General features: G+C 36.4%; 1 protein-coding gene across 7 annotated transcripts in view; it reads left to right on the plus strand.

Annotated features, from left to right (window-relative positions):
* Positions 1-727: 727 nt before the first annotated feature.
* The window catches only part of PRR16 (proline rich 16), a 211,032-nt gene continuing 187,943 nt past the window's right edge, over positions 728-23,816 (plus strand). For 2 of the 7 annotated variants that reach the window (XM_064366215.1, XM_064366216.1), the window contains exon 1: positions 995-1,073. Coding sequence is in view for 1 of the 7 variants with exons in the window: in XM_012448461.2 (XP_012303884.1) it covers positions 915-1,073 (159 nt within the window). In the remaining 6 variants the exon portion in view is untranslated. Of the gene's footprint in view, positions 1,074-2,057; positions 2,143-10,267; positions 10,334-23,816 lie in introns of those variants that run through there. The other 5 variants (XM_012448461.2, XM_012448468.2, XM_012448483.2 and 2 more) reach the window with 5 other exon arrangements.

A 23,816-nucleotide genomic window follows, 5' to 3' on the forward strand; every position in this document is an offset into this window, starting at 1 on the left:
AGTTAAAAAGAAAAGAAAAAGAAAGAAAGAGTTGGGCCAGATAAGACGTACAGCCAAGATGATTGAGACAGTCACCGGGGATTTGGGGTGTGGGGACCTCAAATTAATAAATCCGATACTAGCTTTGTGGAATTAGCAGGATTAGGGTACCTCTTTCAAGAACACTGGTTAAATTCATGATTTCAATAGATGAGCACTAGTTATTATATGCACCCCCCACCACTTTTTTTTTTTTTTACCTGCATAAGTTAAGAAGTCTGTTTAACTCGCAGGTCACCAGGAGAGTGATTAGAGGCCTCTGGACATCATTTGGGTTTGGATAAACATGTAGGGCCACTTTACAGACTCTATCTCCAACTCCTGATCCCACTGTGGTTCTTTCTGAATTGATCCAGGTCCCTGCTAGCGAGTGAAGCAGAAGGAATCCAAGCTAGTTGTGAAATGACACACAGCAGGGGGAGATGATGGGGGTATTTCGAAACCAAGAGGAGGGGGCGAGCAGGACACGGACTTGTCTCCCCGCACCTTGATGCCAAGGTGGTCTGGGAGAGACCCCGAAGGGCAAAGTCGAGGGACTGCAGGCGGCAGTCCTGGCGCGGCGGCCCGGCGCCCCTCTCCGCGGGCGGGGTGCGAGCGCGTGTGCGCGAGAGCGGCGGGCGGCGGCGGGAGGAGGCGCAGGCGCGCTGCTCGCCCGTCTGCAGCCCCGCGCCGAGCGCCGCGTCTCGGGAGTTGATGGCAGCACCACTGTGCGGCCGCCCGGCCGAGCGCGGAGCGCAGCCACACGCCGCTGCCCAGGGAGCGCCCAAGATGTGGGGGGACCGGGGCGGCAGCGGCCGTAGCAGCGCCAGGGACGGGGGCACACAGCAGCCTCCGCTCGCCCGCCTGTCCTGACCTGCCTCGCTTGCCCCCAAAGAATGTCAGCCAAGTCCAAGGGGAACCCCTCCTCGTCCTCTCCAGCCGAGGGACCGCCGGCAGCCTCCAAAACCAAGGTGAAGGAACAGATCAAGATCATCGTGGAGGATCTGGAATTAGTCCTGGGCGACCTGAAGGACGTGGCCAAGGAACTTAAGGAGGTGAGAGGTGTCGGGCTGGGGAGGGAGTTCGGCGCCCTTCGACCCCTAGGGGTCTCCGTCCCATTTTCGGTAGGGACCGCCAGATTTCCAAACTCCTGGGAAACTACGGAAAGACGCCTGCAGACGGACTTTCTTTGCTCCGGGGACTCCTGAGAGGAGTTGCTGTTGCACTTTCTATTTTTTTTTTTTTTATTATTAATCAGGAAGAAATCAACTAGTGTTTTAATCGATGGGCCTGGGCTGGTGGGAGGGTGAACGCACGCGTGTCTCTGAATCTGTGTGTGTGACGATGGGGGAGAGGGTTAGCTGGGGGTGTGTCGGCAGAGGAAGTCGTGAGCAGCCCGGCCGGAGCGTGCAAGATGCTCCTCTTCTGCCCTCTTGCTCCTCCAGAGTCCTTTGGCAAGTCCGCTGCCAGTCTGGCAGCCTCCTCAAGTCGGGGCTGAAGAGGGGCCGGGTTCTGGGCCATGGGCCAGATCAGGGAGGGCAGCCTGAGGGAAGCTTGGCTCAGACTCCCCTCCCAGTCTCCCGAGCCTCGCTGCAGGGAAGGCGACCCGAGCTGCTGGCAGCCTTGGGGCTACGGAGGGGGTCTGGGACTTTCTCACTTTCTGAAGCATACGCTGCTCTGCTCCGAACGTCGTTCCCAGTAACTCTGGGCCTTCTCGCCACCCTACCTCTCCTTCCTTCCTTCCACCCTCTCGCCACTTGGCATTGAACCCGAGGAGCAGGACCCCCAGGGGAGTGTGTGTGTGGCCAGGGTCTTGCCACTGGCGTCCTGGCTCTCTGGAATTGGGATTGCTTCGGTTCTTCCCCCCTTCTCCTATCCCACTTTTCTGTTCAGCGCTACCCCCGCCTCCGCGGCCCCCAGCCCGAGTGATCCGGATGGAAAGAAGCAGAGATGGTGTCAGGGCTGAGGCTGCGTAACTCAGGCGGCGGCTCCGGGCGGGGGCGGGGGCCGGGCTGGGAGGGGTGGGGTCTCCCGAGCCGGGCTGGCTGCCGGCGGCGTCGCGGAGCTGGTGGCAGAGTCCCAGCGCACTGCTCACTACTGAAAGGGCTCCTGGTGCGGTTCTCGGTGAGGGAGACCCAGCTCCACTTGCGTGAGAGCTAAGACTGGAACTTCGAAGGTGGTGGTGGCTGCAGCGGGAAAAGAAGGGGTGGGGCGTAGTCTAGGTCCAAAATTGTAATCCTGTTCCTGAAGCCAAGGGGGAGGAGACTGAGGGTTGTTTGTATGACGGGCCTTTAGAGATTAACCTCCTGTATTCAATTTCCAATCCAAATTTCAAGAGCCTCCTCGTCTTCCCCTCCCCCCCGCCCCGTTACCTCTATGAACTGAACTCTGCATTTGTTACCTAATATAAGTCAGCTAAAACAGGCCATTCGTCGCCAGGGTTAAGTTTGCCAATGGCAAATGTCGTTCCTGTAGGTTATCCACAGACAGAACATAATTACTACTGAGGTCCTGGGAGTGGCTGTTAATATAGATTCAGGGATAAAACTTGTTCGCGTTTTCAGGGTTTCTCTAGGATTATTGCTTCACAACTGGTTGACAGATGGTGGGGTTATGCATTGAAATTCAATTCTAAAAATGCTGTCCCTTTCTTTGTTATTCTTTTATATGACATCTTTGGCAGACTATGTTTTCATCTGAAACATTATGGCGCTTTAAAAAATGAAATTGGGTATGTTTCTTTCGGCAGAATTGTGCTTGATAGTTGTTGAGGTTTCTGAGGTGGGGAATATGGAAAACCTACAGCGGCACAGAAACGTATTTACTGTTTTCACGAGGCTGAGACTAAAAAGTAGTTAATCAAAATTCTGCATCTGTGGGCCATACTTCCTTATGTTGTAATGTCCGTCCACTCACTTTTTTTTTGCACAGAATAAATGACAGGAAACTACATATGGTCCTGGTTGTGCTTTGCATCATTATTTTATGGACATTTAGATACCAAGTAGATCTGTAGTGAAACCTTCAACCTCCCTGTGGTTCTTGGTTAGAATCACAAAAATGTAACTCAGGAAGTCTGTTGATGCCACTTTCTATGTCTTCATTACTGAAGATTTTTTTAAGGTGAAAAAGAAGGTATCTTATAGGAGGAATAAAAAGCAGAGATAGTATACAACCCAGTAGATGAAAAGATCTTGACAGATCTAGAGATACAATTTCGACTTAACATTTTGGAAGATTTGGCTTAAAGACTTGTTTGAGTAAAAATCTCACCATGAAACGGAAATTTATGACTGATAAATGATGTGCTGTGGCTGTTAATTACTTTTGTGTGGGTATCGTCATTCTAGATTTGCACAAGAAAGCATACATACTATGGCTGAATCTGAAAACATGGTTATTCACATAATATGAATGAAAGTATTTTGAGAACAAAGTATTTATAGGGCATGTTTAACTTATGACATCTTGCAGTTGTCCAGCGTTTATATTTATAGGATAATCCTGCATATGTGAGTGAACATGTAGTTTTGAATAAAGAAATAACAAAACTTTTTACATTACAAAGTTTGTTGGTTTCTGTACATGAATGTTGCTATTAATTCATCAGTTGTCATATTCAGTATTCTGTCAGTTTAAAATTAGTACATGTTAAATATACACTGCTAAATTTAGAATTCTGATTCCTTTATTGGCAATGCTATACTTTTAGACCATAATATATTTTAATATAAATTGTCAGTGAGCTTTTCTTAACTTGGAACAGGAATTAAAAATTAAAAAGTAGTTATGAGTATATCACTGTGTCAGTCATCATATAGTATTTGTTTTTCCTTTCTTCAATCTTCTTTAATTCTGTTCTTTGTTTTTGCATAATTTCTGCACCAACAATATTAAACTTTGGTTTGATGTTACTCTGAAATTGCTTTTCTTCATAAAAGTTTTGTAGGCTTAAGTCATCTGAAAACTCAGGTAGTAGGATAGATTCAAACACAATAATAATTGCTTGAAACACTTTAATAAGTAGTGACAAAACTCTAGTCTGTTCAGCAAGAAGAATTGTTATTTTGGGTATCTGTTTTATGATTATTTAGTTATAATTACTTAATCAGTTTTAATTAGATTATGTATTAGAAGCTGAGGAACAGGCTTTCTAGAAAGTCAAAGAGCAGCTTTATTCTAATCTCAGAATTTAGTAAAATCTTAAATAATTTATTTGACTTTTCAGAAATAGTATGGGTTCTTTGGTCTTTTATGCTATTAATACATTGGAAAAGGCTTTAATATAATTCAATATACTTATAAAGTACCCACCATGGTTGAAGTACTATACTATTTTTTAAATTGCTACCGAGGTGAATAAGTTGTAGTTTCTGGTCTCAGTGAGCTCCAAAGGTTAGTTAGGGATATATTTATGCTGTCTTTCAACATCAGTGGTATAAAAAGACATTGTGGCCTTTAGTGGCCACTCTCACTGTAGACTTGGAGAAATAGAGAATTGAGAATAAGAACGAGTATATGTTGATTTATAAACTGATACATGCTGCATACTTAGTAGAATGGCAAGTCTTTGATGAAGAAAGAAGCTTAAAAAGATGGAAATATATGAATTTTAAGAAATTTACAGTTGATTTAGGTTGTCATGATTAACATAAATGGATCAATACTATATACAGGAGATTATATATTCAAATGTTGTAACTAAATACTGAAGATTTCCGTGAAAGGTAAGTCTTTTGGAAAAATGGAGAGTTTAAAAGGAAGATCTTGAATTCTTCTTTTTCTTAATGTAAATAAGGTTTTAAGAGGTAGACAGGAAGTAAAAGAAAATAGTTTTGGACTACAAGATTAATCCATGTTGCACTTTTTTCTACACACTGAAAAAAAAAATAAAAAGAAAACAGTGGTGAAACTCTAGAGTTTTAGGGATAAAATTAACCATAACTGATAGAGCAGGTGTGAATGATACTTTTTCACTAAGAAATGTAGAAATGAAGCAATTGCTTTTTAAAACTAGTTCTCAAGTAATCTAATGCCTTTGAGTAGCAATATGTCTATTCTTGTATGAAGACTCACTGGTAAACTGTTTCGAATTAAATGCTGGTATTAATATGGGATCACTTATCTTGGTGGTCAGAGTGACATTGGAATCTCTAATAAACAGCCTTTTATTTGGAAACAAAATTAATTGCAGCTTTAGCTGGATTCTCTTTTAGTTTAGACTTGTTATAACCTTGAGATTTTCTTGTAGTGTTTATTTTTATGATTTCAAGTAACAAGACTACTATATGAGTTGAAAAAACATTTATGTAAATAATTTCTTGAGAGGCTCTCTGGGTACACATGACTCTAATGAAGGAACAAGTTAAAGTAAGTTGTTTTGTTGTTGCCTTAGAATCACTCAGTGACTGGACTCCGTTGGTGAGAAGTATGTCAGCATTGTTGCCATGGACTGGAAGGCACCCATGATTTGTCTTATAATAGCATAAACTGAAATAAATTTGAGTTTAATTTTGAAAAATCTGAAACCCATAGGAAACATTCTGATTTGAACTGATGATAAGAGAATTAACAATTATCTGAAAAATAATTTTGCTTTTAAATATTCCTCTTTTAATAGCTTAACCACTTGATGTTCTGTAGTTTATTGTTCTGGAAAATCTTACTTAGTGTTTTTTGGTTAATGAGGCATGCATAAAAAATTCATTAAAAGAAAAAATTATAGGGAATAATCTCTGAAGTATTTTCTTTTTGTTTGAAACAGTGTCTCGTCCTGTCACTTAGGTAGGAGTGCAGTGGTAGAGATCTTAGCTCACTGTAGCCTCCATCTCTTAGGTTGACGCAGTCTTAACCACCTCAGCCTTCTGAGTAGCTGGGACTATGGGCATGTGCCACCATGCCTGGCTAATTTTTAATTTATTGTTTTTGTAGAGATGGTATCTTGCTATGTTCCCCAGGCTGGTCTTGGTCATCCTCCTGCTTAGGCCTCCCAAAGTGCTGGAATTATAGGCATGAACCACCATGCCCACCTGAAGTATTTTCCAAGTTCTAAAGCTGTGAATAAATAGAATTTATTAGTTCACTTAATTGTAGCAATAGTCATACTTTTACTACTCTATACAACAGTCTACCTCCCTAAACTGTCAAATGCTAAACTGCTCTAAAATTTTTCTTTACTTAGGCATGATGGCCTAGCATGTTACCAAAAATAACTTTGAGAACATGGAGATAGCTAATAATGATCCAACATTCTCTTTCCAATGAATTAAAACATTCAACACTTAGAGAATTCGCTGATAAGAAATTCAAGCAGCCTTAAAGTAATAGACAGTGTGTTTCAGGCAATAGTGAAGTAATAGATAATATAGCCAGTGTAATAGGTTTCATTATTACCTGGATTATGTTATTTTCATCCTTGCTTCTCTTAGGATCTCAGGTACTGAAATCTAAATGTAGGAAAAGAGATAGAAATGCAAGTTTGAGCAAAACATATTTTCCCAAACTATAGAACCTTTCTTCTGTAGAGCTAGTTAATGAAAGATTTCATGGACGGTTTTTGAGAATTAGAGTAATAAAATTCCAGTAGGTTACTGATTCAACTCTGATTGAAATATACATAACTGACATCAAGCTGTAAATACAAGACTAACAAACAACAAGGGGCACAATTATTTTTGAAAAATTAAATTTATTTTTTCTGATGTTAGGAGAAATGCAGTATATGAATATTATAGAAAGGTTTCTAATGAAATATAAAGGAGAAAATAAAAATTATCTTTCATACCACATAAAAATAGATACACTAAACATTTTGTTATAGTTCCTTTTAGTCTTTTTGCATGCATATTTTAACATAGATGAAGTTATGCAAAGTTCTAAATTATAAGTAATGGCATTTTCTACTTTCTTGAATCACATAGATCATAACTATTACACAGATTTGCTATAAGTTAATTCATACATCCCTTAATATTGGGTATTCTATTTATTTCTAGTTTTTTATGGTATTAAATATCACTAGAAAGAGCAGTGTTGGCAGTATGAATAGCTAACAGAGGTCTTACTCTCTGCCAGATACTCTTCTTAGTGCATTTATTTATATTAAATAATCTAATTCTCAAAACAAATAGATGAGGTAGGTACTAGTATTGCCCATTTTACAGATAAGAAATCTGAGGTCAGAGAAGTTAAGTCATTTGCCCAACATCATTTGACTTGTTGGTGGAGAAGTAGGTTTCATTGCCAGATAGTTTCGTGTTGGAGAACAGCATTCACCACGAAGCTCTATCATGTTTCCTGTTTTTTTTTAACATTTTCTTAGACATCAAGGATCTAAAAGCTTTAAAATTCTCAATTCATATTGCCAAACGGCCTTCTAAGGAGTTTTTACAAATTTTTGCTTGCAGCAGTAGTGTATGTGTGGACACTGTTTCTTAAATTTGGAGTGAAGCTAATAAACCATTTCATTATTTCATTAAGGCTTGCTGTGTAGTTTATTATCTTCATGGTAACAGTCATTGTTTTTGTGGATTGCAGAAAATAGTATTGAGACAAAATTAATAGTGAGTAAATTAGACCTTGCAATTTAAAAATTTCAAATAAAGAGGTGCTGTGATTAATTACCTTTAACTTATTCAACAAAAATGTTCATAAGAATATTACTTAGCTTTTTAATATTCTGGCTGAGAAAATAAAGGAATAACTAATATGGAAGCTTGTTGATATCTAGCATTGTATACAATTGTTTCAAATGCATATAAATACTTAGGAATATATTATTCTTTTTTCTTGCTATCAAATTACCTTAGAAGAGAGGCACTATCCTTAAGCTTTCTGAGATGTTTGGGGTTTGACAGTTCTCTTGCTTTCTGCTATGACTGATGAATTAGAGAATCTTGTTGAATTCCTTACCATGAACAATATTATTGAACTCGCTAATGATGTCATATGTATATTATAATTAGATTTCTTGTATTAACTTTAGTGCTATTGATTATAAACCACCTCCTGTCTCCCACATATAAGGGGTATAAGAAATGGCTTTATTCTAAAACCGTTTTTTTTTTTCAGTATATTCTGAATAGAAATGTTTTTATTGTATTGAAATTTAGTTCATTAGGAGAATTGCTCTGACTTAAGTTTCTCTTAGGAACTGGGAATCCAAAGTCAGCAGTAATTCATCTTTAAACAAGAGCCAGAAAGTAGCATTGACTGAAATGAAAAAGTAAATACATATCTAATATCCAAATCAAAGTGGACTCATAAGGTAGTCTGTCAACTCAGGACAAATGTTGTCTTGCTTATATGGGATTCACTATTTATTCATTTAGAATGGAAAGACATGAGGATTTCAAAGGAATTAAACTACCAGACCCCACTTTCAGGCAAGAAATATTAACATTGTTTGGACTGAATTTCTATTCATGATCTTTGTTTTCTCTCTTTCTACTTTGCAAATGCTACTTCAGATTGGTTTTTGAGTTACATGTTTACTTGTAGAATAACTGAAGTCAGGCACATTACATACTTTGCTCATTCAGTCAGTTATCATGGTGTTTGGGACACTATAAATAGATTTTCAACTACAGATAACATATGTCATCCTTGTCTGGAAAAAGCATATTTGATGATTTCTGACAGGTTCTTTCTCTAGTACCACACAAATGGTAACAGATACATTGGTGTGCATTTTCCCCTTTCACAATATCATATCTTATCTTAAGATTTCAAACTGTGTATTTGTATGACAGAAAAATACTGGGTTAAAAAACATCCATCAAGTCAATTGCCTTCTAGCATCAGTGGTTCTTAATATTCCCCCTCCCCCCATATCACAAACTCCTTTGAAAGAAGGAAAAAAGTTGAGATTATTTCTTCTTGAACAAAAGCTCACTCAAACGTAGTTCCTGCACGTGTTCAGAGAATCTTGGGTGGGTGGGAATGACTCAGGTACTAAGAGGCAAAACAAGTGGTTGATTGCCATTTTATTTTTTTTTAAACTTTAGCTAATTGTTTGAGGTTTAGCTCCATAACTTTCAGAATTAAAAGTCCTGGCTCTACAAAAAGAAAAAAAAAAATACTTATGGCTGTGGTTTAATGTTTTTTATGTAGGGGAAAAACATGAGTGGCATATCAACAGTTTACTTCTCTTAGAATGTAATGTCAGTGTGAAAACAGTATATTTATAATCCATTACTTTGCAAAAACTGTAGACTGTTTGCGTGTCTAAAGGTCAACTCTCATTTTGTTGTTTCTCATGATGTGTGCCATAGTATGTCACTAAATAGATGGACAAAATGTTTTCAGAATTAATTGTAAATTAAGCATATTCTCTTCTTAAAACTGATTCCAGAACAGCATTTTTCTTTGTTTTATTATTTTCTTGTGTGACATTAACATGAATTACGAAAGTCATATTGAATTCTTGATATGTGTAAGTCACTATGCTGAAGAATGTAAAGTTGCGAATATAAACAAGCTTAGTCATCTGCTCTTGAAGAACATCACTTCCAGCAAAGTGAATGTTACCTCTGGTAGGCTACTTTAGATTTAAGGCAGTGTAGAATGTGTAACGGGCCATTCAGTTACACGTAGAGTACAAAGATGGAAGAAGCATTAGTCTCACTTTCTGTTTTAATTAGTTTCTCTCAGAATTAATGAGTTCTAAACTCTATTTATTGAAATATATAGTAAATCCTGTAATGATACATCATAATTTTGAGATATGAGGGCAAGCCATTCCAACTCATACATGTGGTTTTGTTATTTCATATTGCAACATTATTCTTAGGGATTATGTTAATATGTTCTAAATTTTTAGCACATATTACTAATACCAGAAGTTTACTTTGATGAATCAAGTCTCTCCCAGTGAGAAGATCTGTTACCAAACAGATACAAATACATTTGAAAACTTTAAGCAATAATTGTTCTTTTAAAAATTTGTTAAAATAAATAATGATTTACATACATGTGACAATAACGATTTTTTTGTTCTTTTTTGTTCTTTTTTTGAGACAAGAGCCTCACACTGTCACCCAGGCAGGAGTGCAGTGACAAGATCACGGCTCACTGTAGCCCCCAACTTCTAGACTCAAGCTATCCTCCCACCTCAGCCTCCTGAGCAGCTGAGACTACAGGCATGTGCCACCACTCCTGGCTATTTATTTTTTTATTTTTTGAAGAGACAGGGTCTTGCTACATTGCCCTGGCTGGTCTTGAACACCTGAGCTCAAGTGATACTGCCATCTCAGACTCCCAAAATGCTGGGATTACAGGCATTAGCCACCACACCTGGCCAATAAAGCTTTTATAGGTATGTGATTTCTACACTTTAAGTTAACCTGAATAAGAATCTGAAAAACTGTGACAGAATTACTAAAAATGATAAGCAAGTAACTATTTTCTGTTTACTTTTGATGACAGTGATAACACTGTGAGCTATTATTAATTGACATAACTTTGTAATTTTAAAGCCCAAATATAATAGATATATTTATTCAGTTATATATAGAATAATGTATAAATTTGATTGTTTATTGCATAGATCAATGTTTTTGATAAATATTTTGGGTTATCGTTTTTTTTAAAGAATAGGAGAATTTTAAGTCTGTTTTGCTCAGTAAGGTGGCATAGTATAGACGGGTGAGAGTACAAACTCTGAAGCCAGGCTGCTTTGTTTCAAATTGTTCTGCTGTGCATGCAATATTGAGCACATTATTTAATTTCTATCTGCTTTCATTTTCTCCTTAGCATGGCTATAGTGACAATGTTATGTGTAGTATTGGTTGGTTATGAAGATTAAATGACTTCTATGTAGAATGTTTAGAATAGTTTCCATGCATAAAGCAAGCATTGTATGTGTATCTGTCATTATTGTTATTATTTGAATTTGTCTGAGCCCCTTTATTCATTTATTCAACAAGAAGTGTTTAGCACTTACTGTATACCAGGCATTGTTCTAGTTGCTAGCGATATGGTGGGGAATAAAACAGGCAAAAATCCTTCATGAAGTGTATGTAGTGGATGGGGAAGGCAAGGGGAGGATAGGTCAGTAAAATAAATGCATCAAATATTAGAAGGTGATTGATCTTATGAAGTAATAGAACATTATAATGGTATAAACAGTGATAAGGAGGAAGTGCAATTTTAAATAGTGTGGTCCAGAATAAGCCTCACTGAGAAAGTGGCATGGTGGCATCAGGGGAAAAACTTGAAGGTGAAGGAGCAAGTGGTAAGGAAATCTAGGGGAGCATTTTCCCAAGTGGGGAGCATTTTCCCAAGTAGGGAACAGCAGCCCAAGGGCCTTACAGGGACAAGTTTCCCATGCAGTTAGTTGCAGAAGAACAAGGAGGCCAGTGTGGCAGGAGTGGAGGAGAGGGCAAGAGTAGCAGTGATAAGGTCAGATAGATATGGGGGATATACTAAGGATTTTGACTCTTTTTTGAGTAAAATGAGACTTTTGAGCAGAGGGGAGACTAAATCTGATATACTTCCTTCTTTTTACCTTTAATTGTTAGCTCAGGGTTTCTCAAACTCTGCACCATTGACATATTGGGTGGATAATTCTTTGTTGGGGGGACTGTCATGTGCATTGTAGAATGGTTGGCAGCATCTACAACCAGATGTCAGTAGCAACCAAAAATGTCAGTGTGACAGTGGAAAATGTTTCTAGACCAAGCCAAATGTCCTTTGGGGGCAGGAGACTCATCTCTATTGAGAACTACTGCTCTTGCTCTTCCATCGTATTCCATATTACTTAATATTGCTTTTGCTACCTACCTTTTTCTTTCTTCATGCTTATCCATCAAGCACTGAGACTGCATGTCTCTTTCATGTCTTGTATTTGCTATCTTTTTTTTAAAAAAAAAAATCATTATCTTAATTTTTCTTTACATTTATCTAATTCTTTTTCCTTAAGCAACTTTAAAAATTTGCCTTCTGATTTCCATCCACCACTTCCATTTTCTTGCTTTCCATTTTCTCACAATGAGATAAAAGTTAAATTGAAAAATTCTAAGGGATTTTTGTAAATATGTGTGTTTTAGGATTTGGGAGAAAAAAGGAGATACTCAGAAGGAATGAGGGGAGTAGCCGAGGCTAAGCTGCTTGTCTTCTTGCCAGTTAGTTTGAGTGAGATCAGAGGCAACCTTGACTAGTGGAAGGCCTTTTGTCTCATCCATCAGTTAGTCTTATGCTGCTTCTGCCTTTTTCATTTCTGTGGACAAAAGAGAAGTTAGAATGGTGTCACTGCTGTCTGGTAGGGCACAAATTATAGATGATGGTGATGCTGATGATACAGATGACTGACAACTGTTAAATGCTCTGTATGTACCAGACACTATTGTGACTTAACTCATTTAATCCTCATAGCCACTCTTTGAAATACCTGTAATTATTCTATAGATGAGGAAGCACAGACAGGTTAACTAAGAGCATGTGTTGGAGTTTAACTCTTGATATTTCCTCATTTCCTCCTTTAAGCAGAAGTCCATGACCTGCTCCCTAATTCCTGGCAGCCACACAGTCACTCTGCTATTTTTTGGTCTTTTAACTTCTGCATAATCTCTTTTTTCTCCTTTTTATCCTCTACCTTCTTTAAATCATGTCTCTTTTTTTTCTTTTTTTTTTCTCCTTTCTCCTCTACTTTCTGTCTTATTGTTTTTCTCATTTTCTGTCTTTTGCTTCCATATCTACTTATTTGAAATCCATATCTAATTTACTCATTTAAAAAAAAGGTTTTTTTGACACTTTGGGAGGCAGAGGCAGGAGGATTGCTTGAGGCCAGGATTTTGAGGCCAGCTTGGGCAACAGAGAAAGATCCTGTTTCTATAAGAAATGAAAAATAAGCTGAGTGCTATGGTATGTGCCTGTAGTCCCAGCTACTCTGGAGCCTGAGGTGGGAGGATCGCTTGAGCCTGGGAGTTCAAGGTTCCAGTCAATAGTGATCATGCCACTGCACTCAAGCCTGGGTGACAGAGAAAGACTCTGTCTCAAAAAATTAAAAAAAAAAAACCCAGACAAAAATATTTCTTTTATTGCCTACTATATGCAGGGTACTAGGCTAGTCTATATAGATAAAATAGCAAAACATGTGTGGACCCTGACATCTTGGAACTTATATTTTAGTAGAGAGACATTATTCAAATAATAATATAATATTTATGGAAGGGTATTAAGGGTTATGAAGGAAAAGTACACGATGCAAAAAGAGCATAAAATCATTGATATAAGTCTTGTTGATTCTTGCTGAGAAGAGGATTTTGATTAGCTGCTTTCTTTCCCACTGTCACCTGTCTAATCCCTATGCTGTTAATTTCATGGATCATGTTTTAGTAGCCCTAGAGCTAAAGCTAATTTATCTGTCTTTTGTTCTCCTCTGCCATTTCATTCTCTAAACACTGCCAGATTAATCTAACACACTGCTTTCTTTGGGCCAGGCCTTTGCTTAAAAGATCACACACTATCTCCTATTACTTAAATGTCAAGTGACCAAACCCAGCCTTCCAGCCTGACATCCAGTGGTCCCATCTTTACAATTTGGCCTTATCTCTGTCTTTCCTTCAGTGAGTAACACAGAGACCATCCCAGATAATCTTGACATTATCACAATATTTTACCCAACTTGATATCTATACCCCTTATGTTTATAATCTATACCCCACTATCTTGGATTGGCTTATGTCACTTCACAGTTATTCCCTGTTTGTGCATTAAGATCTAGTAATCTTTCTCTGTTGATTACTAACTATATAACCTTCAATAAAACATTTTGAAAGTCTCACTCTTATTATCTGATGAGGAAGTTGAGCTTGAAAATTCAATTCCATGTAATACTTATTAGGGACCAAAAACCATCATTCTACCTGTGTGTGACAGCCTGTTATTTCCCATTTACTCAAGAACATCATTAGTATTCCTCCCCTAGCTCTCATATACCACCGTTTTTTTCTCTCCCCTAAATGATTCCTATCATTATACAAATGAAAACAAATATTAAACCCCCTAAAAATTACCATCTGATTTCTTAGCTCTCCTTTACAAAACAACAAAAACAACAAAACTTTGATTCTCTATACTTGCTGTCACCTATTTTCTCCTGTTCTTTCCTAAACCCACTCCCGTCAGATTTGTACTCTTACTACCGTACCAAAACTGCCTCTGTCAATGTTGTCAGTGACTCCATGTTATTTAATCCAGTAGTCAATCCTCAGTCCTAATCTAGCAGCAATTGACAGTCTCTTTAATAATCTTTCTTCACTTGCGTGAAGAATTACCATTTCACCTTGCTGATTTTTCTTTTTGTTACCTTCACTTATTCCTCCTCTAGGATGTCTAACTGAAATTTTTATTCTTAAAAAAAAATACTCTTCTTGGAGTTTTATTCAGCCTTGTGAATAAATTCCATTTATATGTCCATAACTCCCTAATTTGTTTCTCCAGCCCAACCTTTTTTCTGAACTTGTGTAGCCAATAGTCTATTCGCTATCTCTACTTTGCTAAGAGACATCTTAATTTTATCATGTAGCAAAATGAACCCAGATCTCCTCCCTCCCCCAAAACCAAATTCCCTTGTCAGTCGATGGCATCTCCATCCATTTAGAACTGGGAGTCATTATTAATTCTTCTTTCTCTCATGTGTTATATCCAATTCACTAGAAAGCCTAGTTTGATCCATCTTCTAAATGTTTCCAGAATCTGACCAATTTTTATCTCTTTCACTGTTAACATCCTGGTTCAAGCCACACATTATTTCTCACTTTGATTGCTACAATAGCCTCCTAACTATTCTCCTTCTCCTTTGCTCCCTTAAACCTTTCTCAGCATTATCAGTCAGAGTAAAGTTAGACCAGGTTACTATTTTCAGATACCTGTAGCAGTTTCTCATTTTACTCAAGGTCAGAACACTTGCTGTGGCTATCTTTGTCTACAATTGTCCTCCTTTCCTTGTTTATATCTTCTCTTATTTACTACTTTCTCTGTGGCTCTCCTTGCTTCAGGCTCAGTGGCAGTAGTCTGCTGTTACAGGAAGAAATGTGCTATGCACATTTTCATGCCTAAATCCTCACCTGAGCAAACTCTCATCTCACTCAACCTTTGCTCCAGTGGCACCACACTGCAGCCTGTCCAGACAACTCCACATGTTATTGTATGTGCCAGCATTTCCTATTCTTCTTTCCTTTTTTCTTAATAATTATTAGCTTTTTGTATACTGAACAATTTATTTCTCATATTTATTGTTTTCTGCCTCCAGCTCCTGAAGGTCCATGACCTATTTTTGTTCCTTTTTGTATTTCAAGTTCTTAGAGCAGTGGGTGGCATGTAGTAGATGCTCATTAAATGAATTAATAAATTACTGGATCTCTTCCTACTCTAAATTCGTACTTCCAAAGTTCTCCAGGATCAAAGTTATTACCTTTTACTTTCTACTGCAATCCAGTATTCGATAGATACTTATTAAATATTTTATATAGATTATATATCTACTTGCCTATTATATATGGTGGTAGTTTTTGGTTTGGCTGGAGGGAGCTCTTGTTTCTCCTACTTTGATTCAATAATTTACTGGTTTCATTAAACTCATCCTATTCCCATTCACTTCAACCCATGTTCTTATTTTTTGGAATAGACAAAGGATCTCTAAGCAATAGCTAGTACCCTGAATACTTACTGTGTGTCACAGTTCTGAGTTTTAAAAAAATATCAACTCATGAAGTCCTTATCCCCTCTCATCTCCCAACCAGTGGCTCCCACGTTGTCCCTCGTACGTGGAAATTGTGGAGACATTGTGTCTATGTACACCCTAAATGTGACCTGGAATCTCAGGATTTCATCTTCAAACAAAAGTCTGACTCTGATTTGGGATTGCCTATTTTTCCCTTTTGCCTAGAAGTGTCATTTTAAACTCTGAGAAGTACTTAGAATTATATATTCTTAATCAGATGTAATTTTACTTTCTTCTAATAGAATATATAAACTAAAATTGGGAGAAAGTATGTCTACCTTTTACAACGTTCTCTGTTTTTTCTGCTTCTTGAATATCATACAATTTTTCTTGGTTTTAGCCATCACAAAATTTAAATTAACTGGAAAATGGCATTTAAAAATGAACATTGGATACTGTTTAAATAAGTTTTAAGCATTCCACTTATGTGCTTTAGAAATAAACAAGCAGATTAGTAAGACCTAATGCAGTGTAAAATATGGAGAAACTAGGTATTATCTGTTTGGCTTCCTTTTCTTCTCTTTTGTATACTCCCTCTAGTGTTCAAAATATGGGTGCTTATAATCAGCCTATTCAGATACTAAAGTACTACAGTCGTTAAGGTGGAAATAGGAGTTTCCTAGCCTAATATTGTTTGTTTTACTCAGGATATTATACTGTCAAGTTACTGAACTTTCAGTATATTGCATAAAGAACATTTGCTCTCTTTCCTTGCTTGTGGGGATTGAGTCACGTGAGGCCTTTTCATATGTATTTTTAATCTGTCCACTTCAGTCAGGCAGACTGTTGGACCATACTATGTTACAAACTTACCCTCAGTTTTTATAACAGAAGCTCAGGTTTTAGTTGTGCAATTTGAGTATGAACGTAAATCTCCCCACATGCTAAATTTATGCCAAGTAAGAAATCTATATACTGGAATAACCACTACTGAATTATTTTGAACAAAGGAATTACATCATCCTTTGTTGTAATGAGATCATTTTGCTTTAATATAGTGAAATGTCATTTAAATATATTGATTTCAAACTGCCTTAAGAAATCACCAAGAAATCCCTAGGAATAACAAATACGTCAAAGAAAAAATATATACTATTGTCATTTAATATAGAATATTCATAGTTGCTAGCACATGTAAAGAGGAAGGTAACTTTAAATTGTAAAATTAACTTATTACTGTTTACTGATTTTTAAAAATTAAAGACTAGTGTTTGAATTAAATTATTCTAAACTGACATAAAATAGCATTCAAATTTGTTTGATGCTCTATAGTTTTTAAGTAAGTTTGATGCCTACTATTTTAGTTACTCATCATTAGATGAAGTAAGGAAAAATAGAATAAATTACTTTCAATACTTTTCTGATACATTGTTTCATAAGCTGTATTCACTTGTGGAAGTACTTTATGCTATAATGATTAATTCATTTTAAAATAAAATTCAAAACTAGACATTCACCCTGTATCATTTTTTTAGGGAAATTTATATTTGATACTTAAAACTTATTCATAACAGGCTGCATTGTATGCCCTTGGGAAACTAGCATTTGGTAAAATACAGAGTAATATGGCACAGCATGCATGTTTGTGATTGTTTCATTAGTCACAGACAATATACACCAAAACGTTCAAGAGTTTAACATCTGCTTCCTGAAGTTACTAATACTCATAATGTCTAATGAATTCCAATACTCACTAATAACCTCTTAGTTTTGCAGCTCAGGTCACGTAAGATTTACTTTACATTGAATACTGGGTTAGCCATTAACATTTCTAGGGTTTTATTTTTTGCAGGGAGGGGGATAGTTATTATGAAACTATCCAAGACAATTTTTGCTCATAGTATTTTTCTTTTTGTCATCCCACTAAAAAATGAAGTCATACTTAGTATACTGATAATGTAGTATTCTTTGATGGAGTTAACTCCTGTAGTATATAGATTAGCTGTTGCTTAGATTTGAAATGTTTCTAACCACATTATGTTCTTTTTGGTTCCTGATAATGTGTCTGCAAACTGATGAAGAAAGAGATTTAATGAAAAAACACTGGTACCTGAACAGAGTTGCATAGAGCAAAGAAAAACAGGGCAAGAGCTATCACTGAATGGAGAATATATTAAAATCTTGTTTTGTATAAACAAGATACTGTTGTTAAAATATTTAGTGAACCTGGTGATAGGCCATTATTTACTAAGCTGATGCAAGATGATGATTGTCTTAAATTGTGAGGAAAGCTAAACCAGTTAAATATTTTTTATTCAGAAACTTTGATTTTATATGCAATTATAATATTAAATATTCTTATTTTCACTCTGTGCCAACAGTAAATAGGTGAGGTTTGATTTAATCTATGTCTTCAGAAGTCTTCCTTTAAACCACACTCATCAAATTAGCATTGACCTGAAGTATTTTTCAATATAAAGTACATGGCAGGCAATACTTTGGGCCATCTCTAATCCCCTTTGATATTTGTGAATTTTCAAATTAAACACAGCCACTTTACCAACGTTTTAAAATATATCATTGCAGATGTTGTTTCCATTATTAGTATAGGAAAGGAATTTAGCATATATGTCTGCATTATAAAATTATGGAAGTCTTTGGAAGAGCTTCTGTTTTTTGAAAAGTAATACTGTGTTATAGTAATAATGTTCCTTTTAATTGTAGGAAGCACATTACATTAATAAATACAGTGGAATATGATAGATTAACATGGCTAGAAACATAATTTAAAAATAAGATGTTTCTATGAATTTAAGAGAAGTTTTCTAACAAAAGTGGTGCTTCATGTACTGTGTCATAAAAACAGAATTTGGTTAGTGATAAAATTTTGAAGTGTAGCATTTTTTGTGAAATTCCTTCAATTTGCCTAGAATAATACTCTGTTCCAAAATAAATTTTGAAATTGTTTAATGGCTACATTAAAATAGGTTTCCATTACAGGAGAGAAGTATCTAATTTGATTGGGTATCCAAGCTGTCATTTTAGTGTTGTTATGAGGGCCATAATTTTAGTGTGTCTTTAAATGAAATTTAGCATGGGAGCAAAAACTACATAATTATCTAAAATTTTTCACCTATAAAAATATGAGCTTATTGCCCACTGGACATTTTCTTTCTTTTTTTAAAAAATAATTTCAACTTTTATTTTAGATTCAGGGGGTACATGTGCAGGTTTGTTACACGGGTACATTGTGTGATGCTGAGGTTTGGAGTACAATTGATCCCGTCACCCAGGTAGTGAGCCTAGTACCCAACAGTTTGTCAATACTTTTCCCCTTCCTTCCCTCCCCACATTAGTTCCCGTGTCTGTCACTGTTGTCTTTATGTCCATGAGTGCCCAGTGTTTAGCTCCTGCTTATAAGTGAGAACATACAGTATTTGAGTTTCTGTTCCTTTATTAATTTGCTAAAGATTATGGCCTCCAGCTGCATCCACGTTGCTGAAAAGTACCTGATTTCATTCTTTGTTATGACTGTGTAGTATTCCATGGTGTATATGTACCGTATTTTCTTGATCCAGTCCACCGTTGATGGGCACCTAGATTGATTCCATGTCTTTGCTATTGTGAATAGTGCTGCAATGAACATAGGAGTGTTTGTGTTTTTTTGGTAGAACGATTTATTTTCTTTTAAAATGTTTTGCATAATTCCAGAGAAAGTATTAGGATAAATATTGATCATTGTGTTTCAGACATTATATTAATGAAAAATTATAAAAAGACCATATATGTAATTAGGTATACTTTTCCGCATATGCTTCTTAGAGGCCTTTTGCATAATGGCAAATGCCAACATTAAGCAGCCATTGACATGATTATCTACATGTCTACAACATCTGCTGTTTGTTCTTGCAATGGATTTGCTAAAGTTCTCTTAAATGGAAGCAATGATATATTGTGTACAGAATAGACTAAACCACAGTGAAATGTTCATGAGTTACTAGTGGGACTTGCAGATGTTGGTATAAATTATGCCTAGATTTAGTTTTTAATGTTTCCTTGCTGTCACACTGAGTATAACATGAGAAGTCACTGGAAAAGAGTGGAAAATAACTCAGCCTTGTGATTAATTTTCTTGGAAATCTGTAAGCGACATTGAAAATGCATTACAAATACTTTAAATCATTCTCTCTTCTTATACATTCTATATTAACTTAAGTATAAGAACTAAAGACATACACTCTTTATTTATTTATTTATTTATTTATTTTTTGAGACGGAGTATTGCTTTGTCTCCCAGATTGGAGTGCAGTGGCAAGATCTTGGCTCACTGCAATGTGTGCCTTCTGAATTCAAGCGATTCTCCTGTGGTAGCCTCCCGAATAGCTGGGATTACAGGTGCTCACCACCACGACTGGCTAATTTTTGTATTTTTAGTTTTACCATGTTAACCAGGTGAGACTAGAACTCCTGACCTCAGGCAATCCACCCATCTTGGCCTTCCAAAGTGCTAGGAGTACAGGGGTGAGCCACAGCGCCCAGCCAACATACACTTTTTCTTTATTTTTATTGATTTCATTTTTTTAAACTATCTACTATTTTAAGGAAATTATATTACTTCCCAAATCATAAAACTTTGATAACAAAATTCATGAGGAATGTTTGATTAAATCAATACATTTAGAATGATACAATTACCAATATACATATTATTACAAAAATATAAATGGAGTTTATACATTATAGCATTCATTCTCTTTGTTCGCCTTTACTGTTTGTTTGTTTTTGTTTCATTTTGTTTTTTTTTTGAGATGGAAACTTGTTCTGCCACCCAGGCTGGAGTGTAGTGGAATGATAATGGTTCACTGCAGCCTCAACCTCCTGGGCTCAAGTGATCTGCCAACCCCGGCCATCTAAGTAGCTGAGACTCAGGCATGCACCCCCATGCCCAAAACTTGTGTGTGTGTGTGTGTGTGTGTGTGTGTGTGTGTGTGTGTAGAGACAAGGTCTCCTTATTTTTTCTACACTGGTCTCTAATTCCTAGGTTCAAGTGATTCTCCCACCTTAGCCTCTCAAAGTGCTTGTATTACAAGCTGTCTTTACTTTTAATTTATATGTGGAAAACACATAGTGTTCAGTTTTCTGAGGATAATTTTTGTAACTATTATTGGTTTTTACTTATTTGCTTGGTTTTTAGTTTAAAAGCCTTATTGATTGTGTTACAGACCAGTCTTTTAATTTATTTTTATTTCTATATTTTTTACTTTTAAAAATTTCAATAGTTTGGGGGGTACAGGTGGTTTTTGGTTACATGGATAAGTTGTTTAGTAGTGAATCTTGAGATTTTAGTGCATCCATCACCTGAGCAATATACCCCATGCCCAGTCTTTTATCCCTGCTCGTCAACATCGCCCATGCGTCCCCACGGTGTGTCATATTACTCTGTGTGTTTTTGGGCCCTCATAGCTTACCTCCAAATTATAAGTAAGAACATATGGTATTTGGTTTTCTATTCCCGGGTTACTACACTTAGAATAATGGCCTCCTGTTCCATCTAACTTCCTTTTTATGGCTTAGTAGTATTCCATGGTGTTTATATACCACATTTTCTTTTTTCTTTTTTTGTTTTTGAGATGGAGTTTCTCTCTTATTGCTCAGGCTGGAGTGCAATGGCATGATCTCAGCTCACTGCAACCTCTGCCTACTAGGTTTAAGTGATTCTCCTGCCCTAGCCTCCTGAGTAGTTGGGATTACAGGCATGTGCCACAATGCCCGGCTAACTTTTGTTTTTGTTTTTGTAGTTTTAGTAGAGACAGGGTTTCTCTATGTTGGTCAGGTTGGTCTTGAACTCCTGACTTCAGGTGATCCACCGGCCTCAACCTCCCAAAGTGCTGGGATTACAGGCGTGAGCCACCGCACCTGACCTATATTACCATATTTTCTTAATCCACTCATTGACCTGTGGATGCTTAGGTTGGTTCTATATCCTTGCAATTGTGAATTGTGCTGCTATAAATATGTGTGCAAGTGTCTTTTCATATAATGATTTATTTTCTTGTAGGTTTAGATACCTGGTAGTGGGATTACTGGATTGAATGGTAGATCTACTTTTAGTTTTTTAAAGAATCTTTATATTACTTTCCATAGTGTTTATACTAATTTACATTCCCACCAGCAGTGTAAAATGGTTCTCTTTTCACCACATCTACACCAACATCAACTGTTTTTTTTTTAACTTTTTAGTTACGTCATTCTTGCAGAATAAGGTGATATCTCATTGTGGTTTTAATTTGCATTCCTGATGATTAGTGATATTCAACATTTTTTCATATGATTGTTGGCTATTTGTAATCTTTTTTTGAGAAATGTGATTGTGTTATAGACTACTTTATAGCAATGCTTTTATCCTTTTACACTTTTTTCTTATTTCTCTTTTGACCGGTATTTAATAAGTTAATACTATTTACTTTTTTTATTTAAGCTTTTTATTTTGAGATCATTGTAGACTCTCATGTAGTTGGAAGAAATGATGCAGAGAGATCCCATTTTCCTTTTCCTAGTTTCCTCCAGGGGTAATGGTAACATCTTGAAAAACTACAGAACAAAATTATGATCAGAATATTGACATTGATATAGTCAAGCTACAGAACAGCACCATTGCCACAAGGAACTCTCCTGTTGCCCTTTTATAGCTATACCTACTTCTCTACTGTTGATACAGACAGTCACTAATCTGTTCTTCATTTCTATAATTTATCTTTTCAAGATTGTCATATAAACAGAATAAAATAATATGTTATCTTTTGTTATTGGGTTTTTTTCACTGGACATAATACTCTGGAGATTCATCCAGGTTATGATGTGTATCTATGACTTTTTTTTTTTGCTAACCTATTTTCCGTGGTATAGATGTACCATAGTTTGTTTAAATACTCACCCATTGAAGGACATTTGGGCTGTTTCTAGTTTTGCACTATTAATAACAAAGCTGCTGTAAACATTGATGTACATGTTTTTGTGTGAACATAAATTTTATTTGTCTGCAATGAATGTCCAAGCATACAATAACTGGATGAAATGTCAGTAACATGTTTAGTTTTATAAGAGACTGTCTAATAGTTTTCCAGAGTGACTATATCATTTTCAGTCCTACCATCAATGTATAAGTGATCCAGTTTCTCTGCTTCCTCACCAGAATTTGATACTGTCACTACTCTTTTCTTAGTTATTCTGAAAGGTGTATAGTGCTACCTCATTGTGGTTTTAATTTGCATTTCCCTGATGGCAGTGATGTTTTAGCATCTTTCCATTTGCTTATTATGCTTTACACATATCCTCTGTGGTAAAATGTCTGTTCATGTCTTTTATTTTTTATTTGTTTGTAGAGATGGGTTGTCACTATATTGCCCAGGGTGGCCTCAATCTCCTGGCCTTAATTGATCTTGCCTTGTCTGTTATGTCTTCTGTTCATTTTCAAATTTGGTTTTTCTTTTTGCTATTGAGTTTTGAGAGTTATTTATATATCTGATATTAGTTCTTTGTCAGATATAGGGTTTGCTAATATATTCTCTCATCCTGTAGCTTTTCTCCCTCTTCACAAAGTCTTTCTTAGACCATAAGTTTTAAAATTTAATAAAGTTCAATTTATCAATTTGTAAATTTTATGATTCATGCTATTGGTGTCAAGTATAAGAAGGTAGCCCTAAATTCTGAAGGACTTGTTCTGTTTTTTCCCTTACATTTTACATTTAATTCTGTAATGTATTTTGAGTTATTTTTTGTATATAGTGTGAGATTTAGCTTGAGGTTTGTTGTTTTGCTTAAAGATGTCCATTTGCTCAGCACCATTTGGTGAAAAGACCAGCTTCTAGCTTTCTTCCATCGAAATTGCTTTTGGACCTCTATAAAAAATCAGTTCTGCATCTTTTTTTTGTACTATTTATGGATTCTGTATTCTGTTCATTGTTCTGTGTGTCTGTTCTTCTACTGATACCACATAGTGTTGTTTACTGTAGCCACATAAGTCTTGAAATTGTATAGCTTCATTCTTCCCACTATATTCTTTCTCAAAATGGCTTTTGCTATTCTATGTTTTTTATATACATTTCAGAATAAAATTTTTGGCTAATTGTGTCAA

The sequence above is a fragment of the Aotus nancymaae genome, unplaced genomic scaffold, assembly GCF_030222135.1.
Source record: "Aotus nancymaae isolate 86718 unplaced genomic scaffold, 86718_ANA_hifiasm-v0.15.2.pri h1tg000064l_0, whole genome shotgun sequence".
In the NCBI taxonomy this organism is placed as follows: domain Eukaryota; kingdom Metazoa; phylum Chordata; class Mammalia; order Primates; family Aotidae; genus Aotus; species Aotus nancymaae.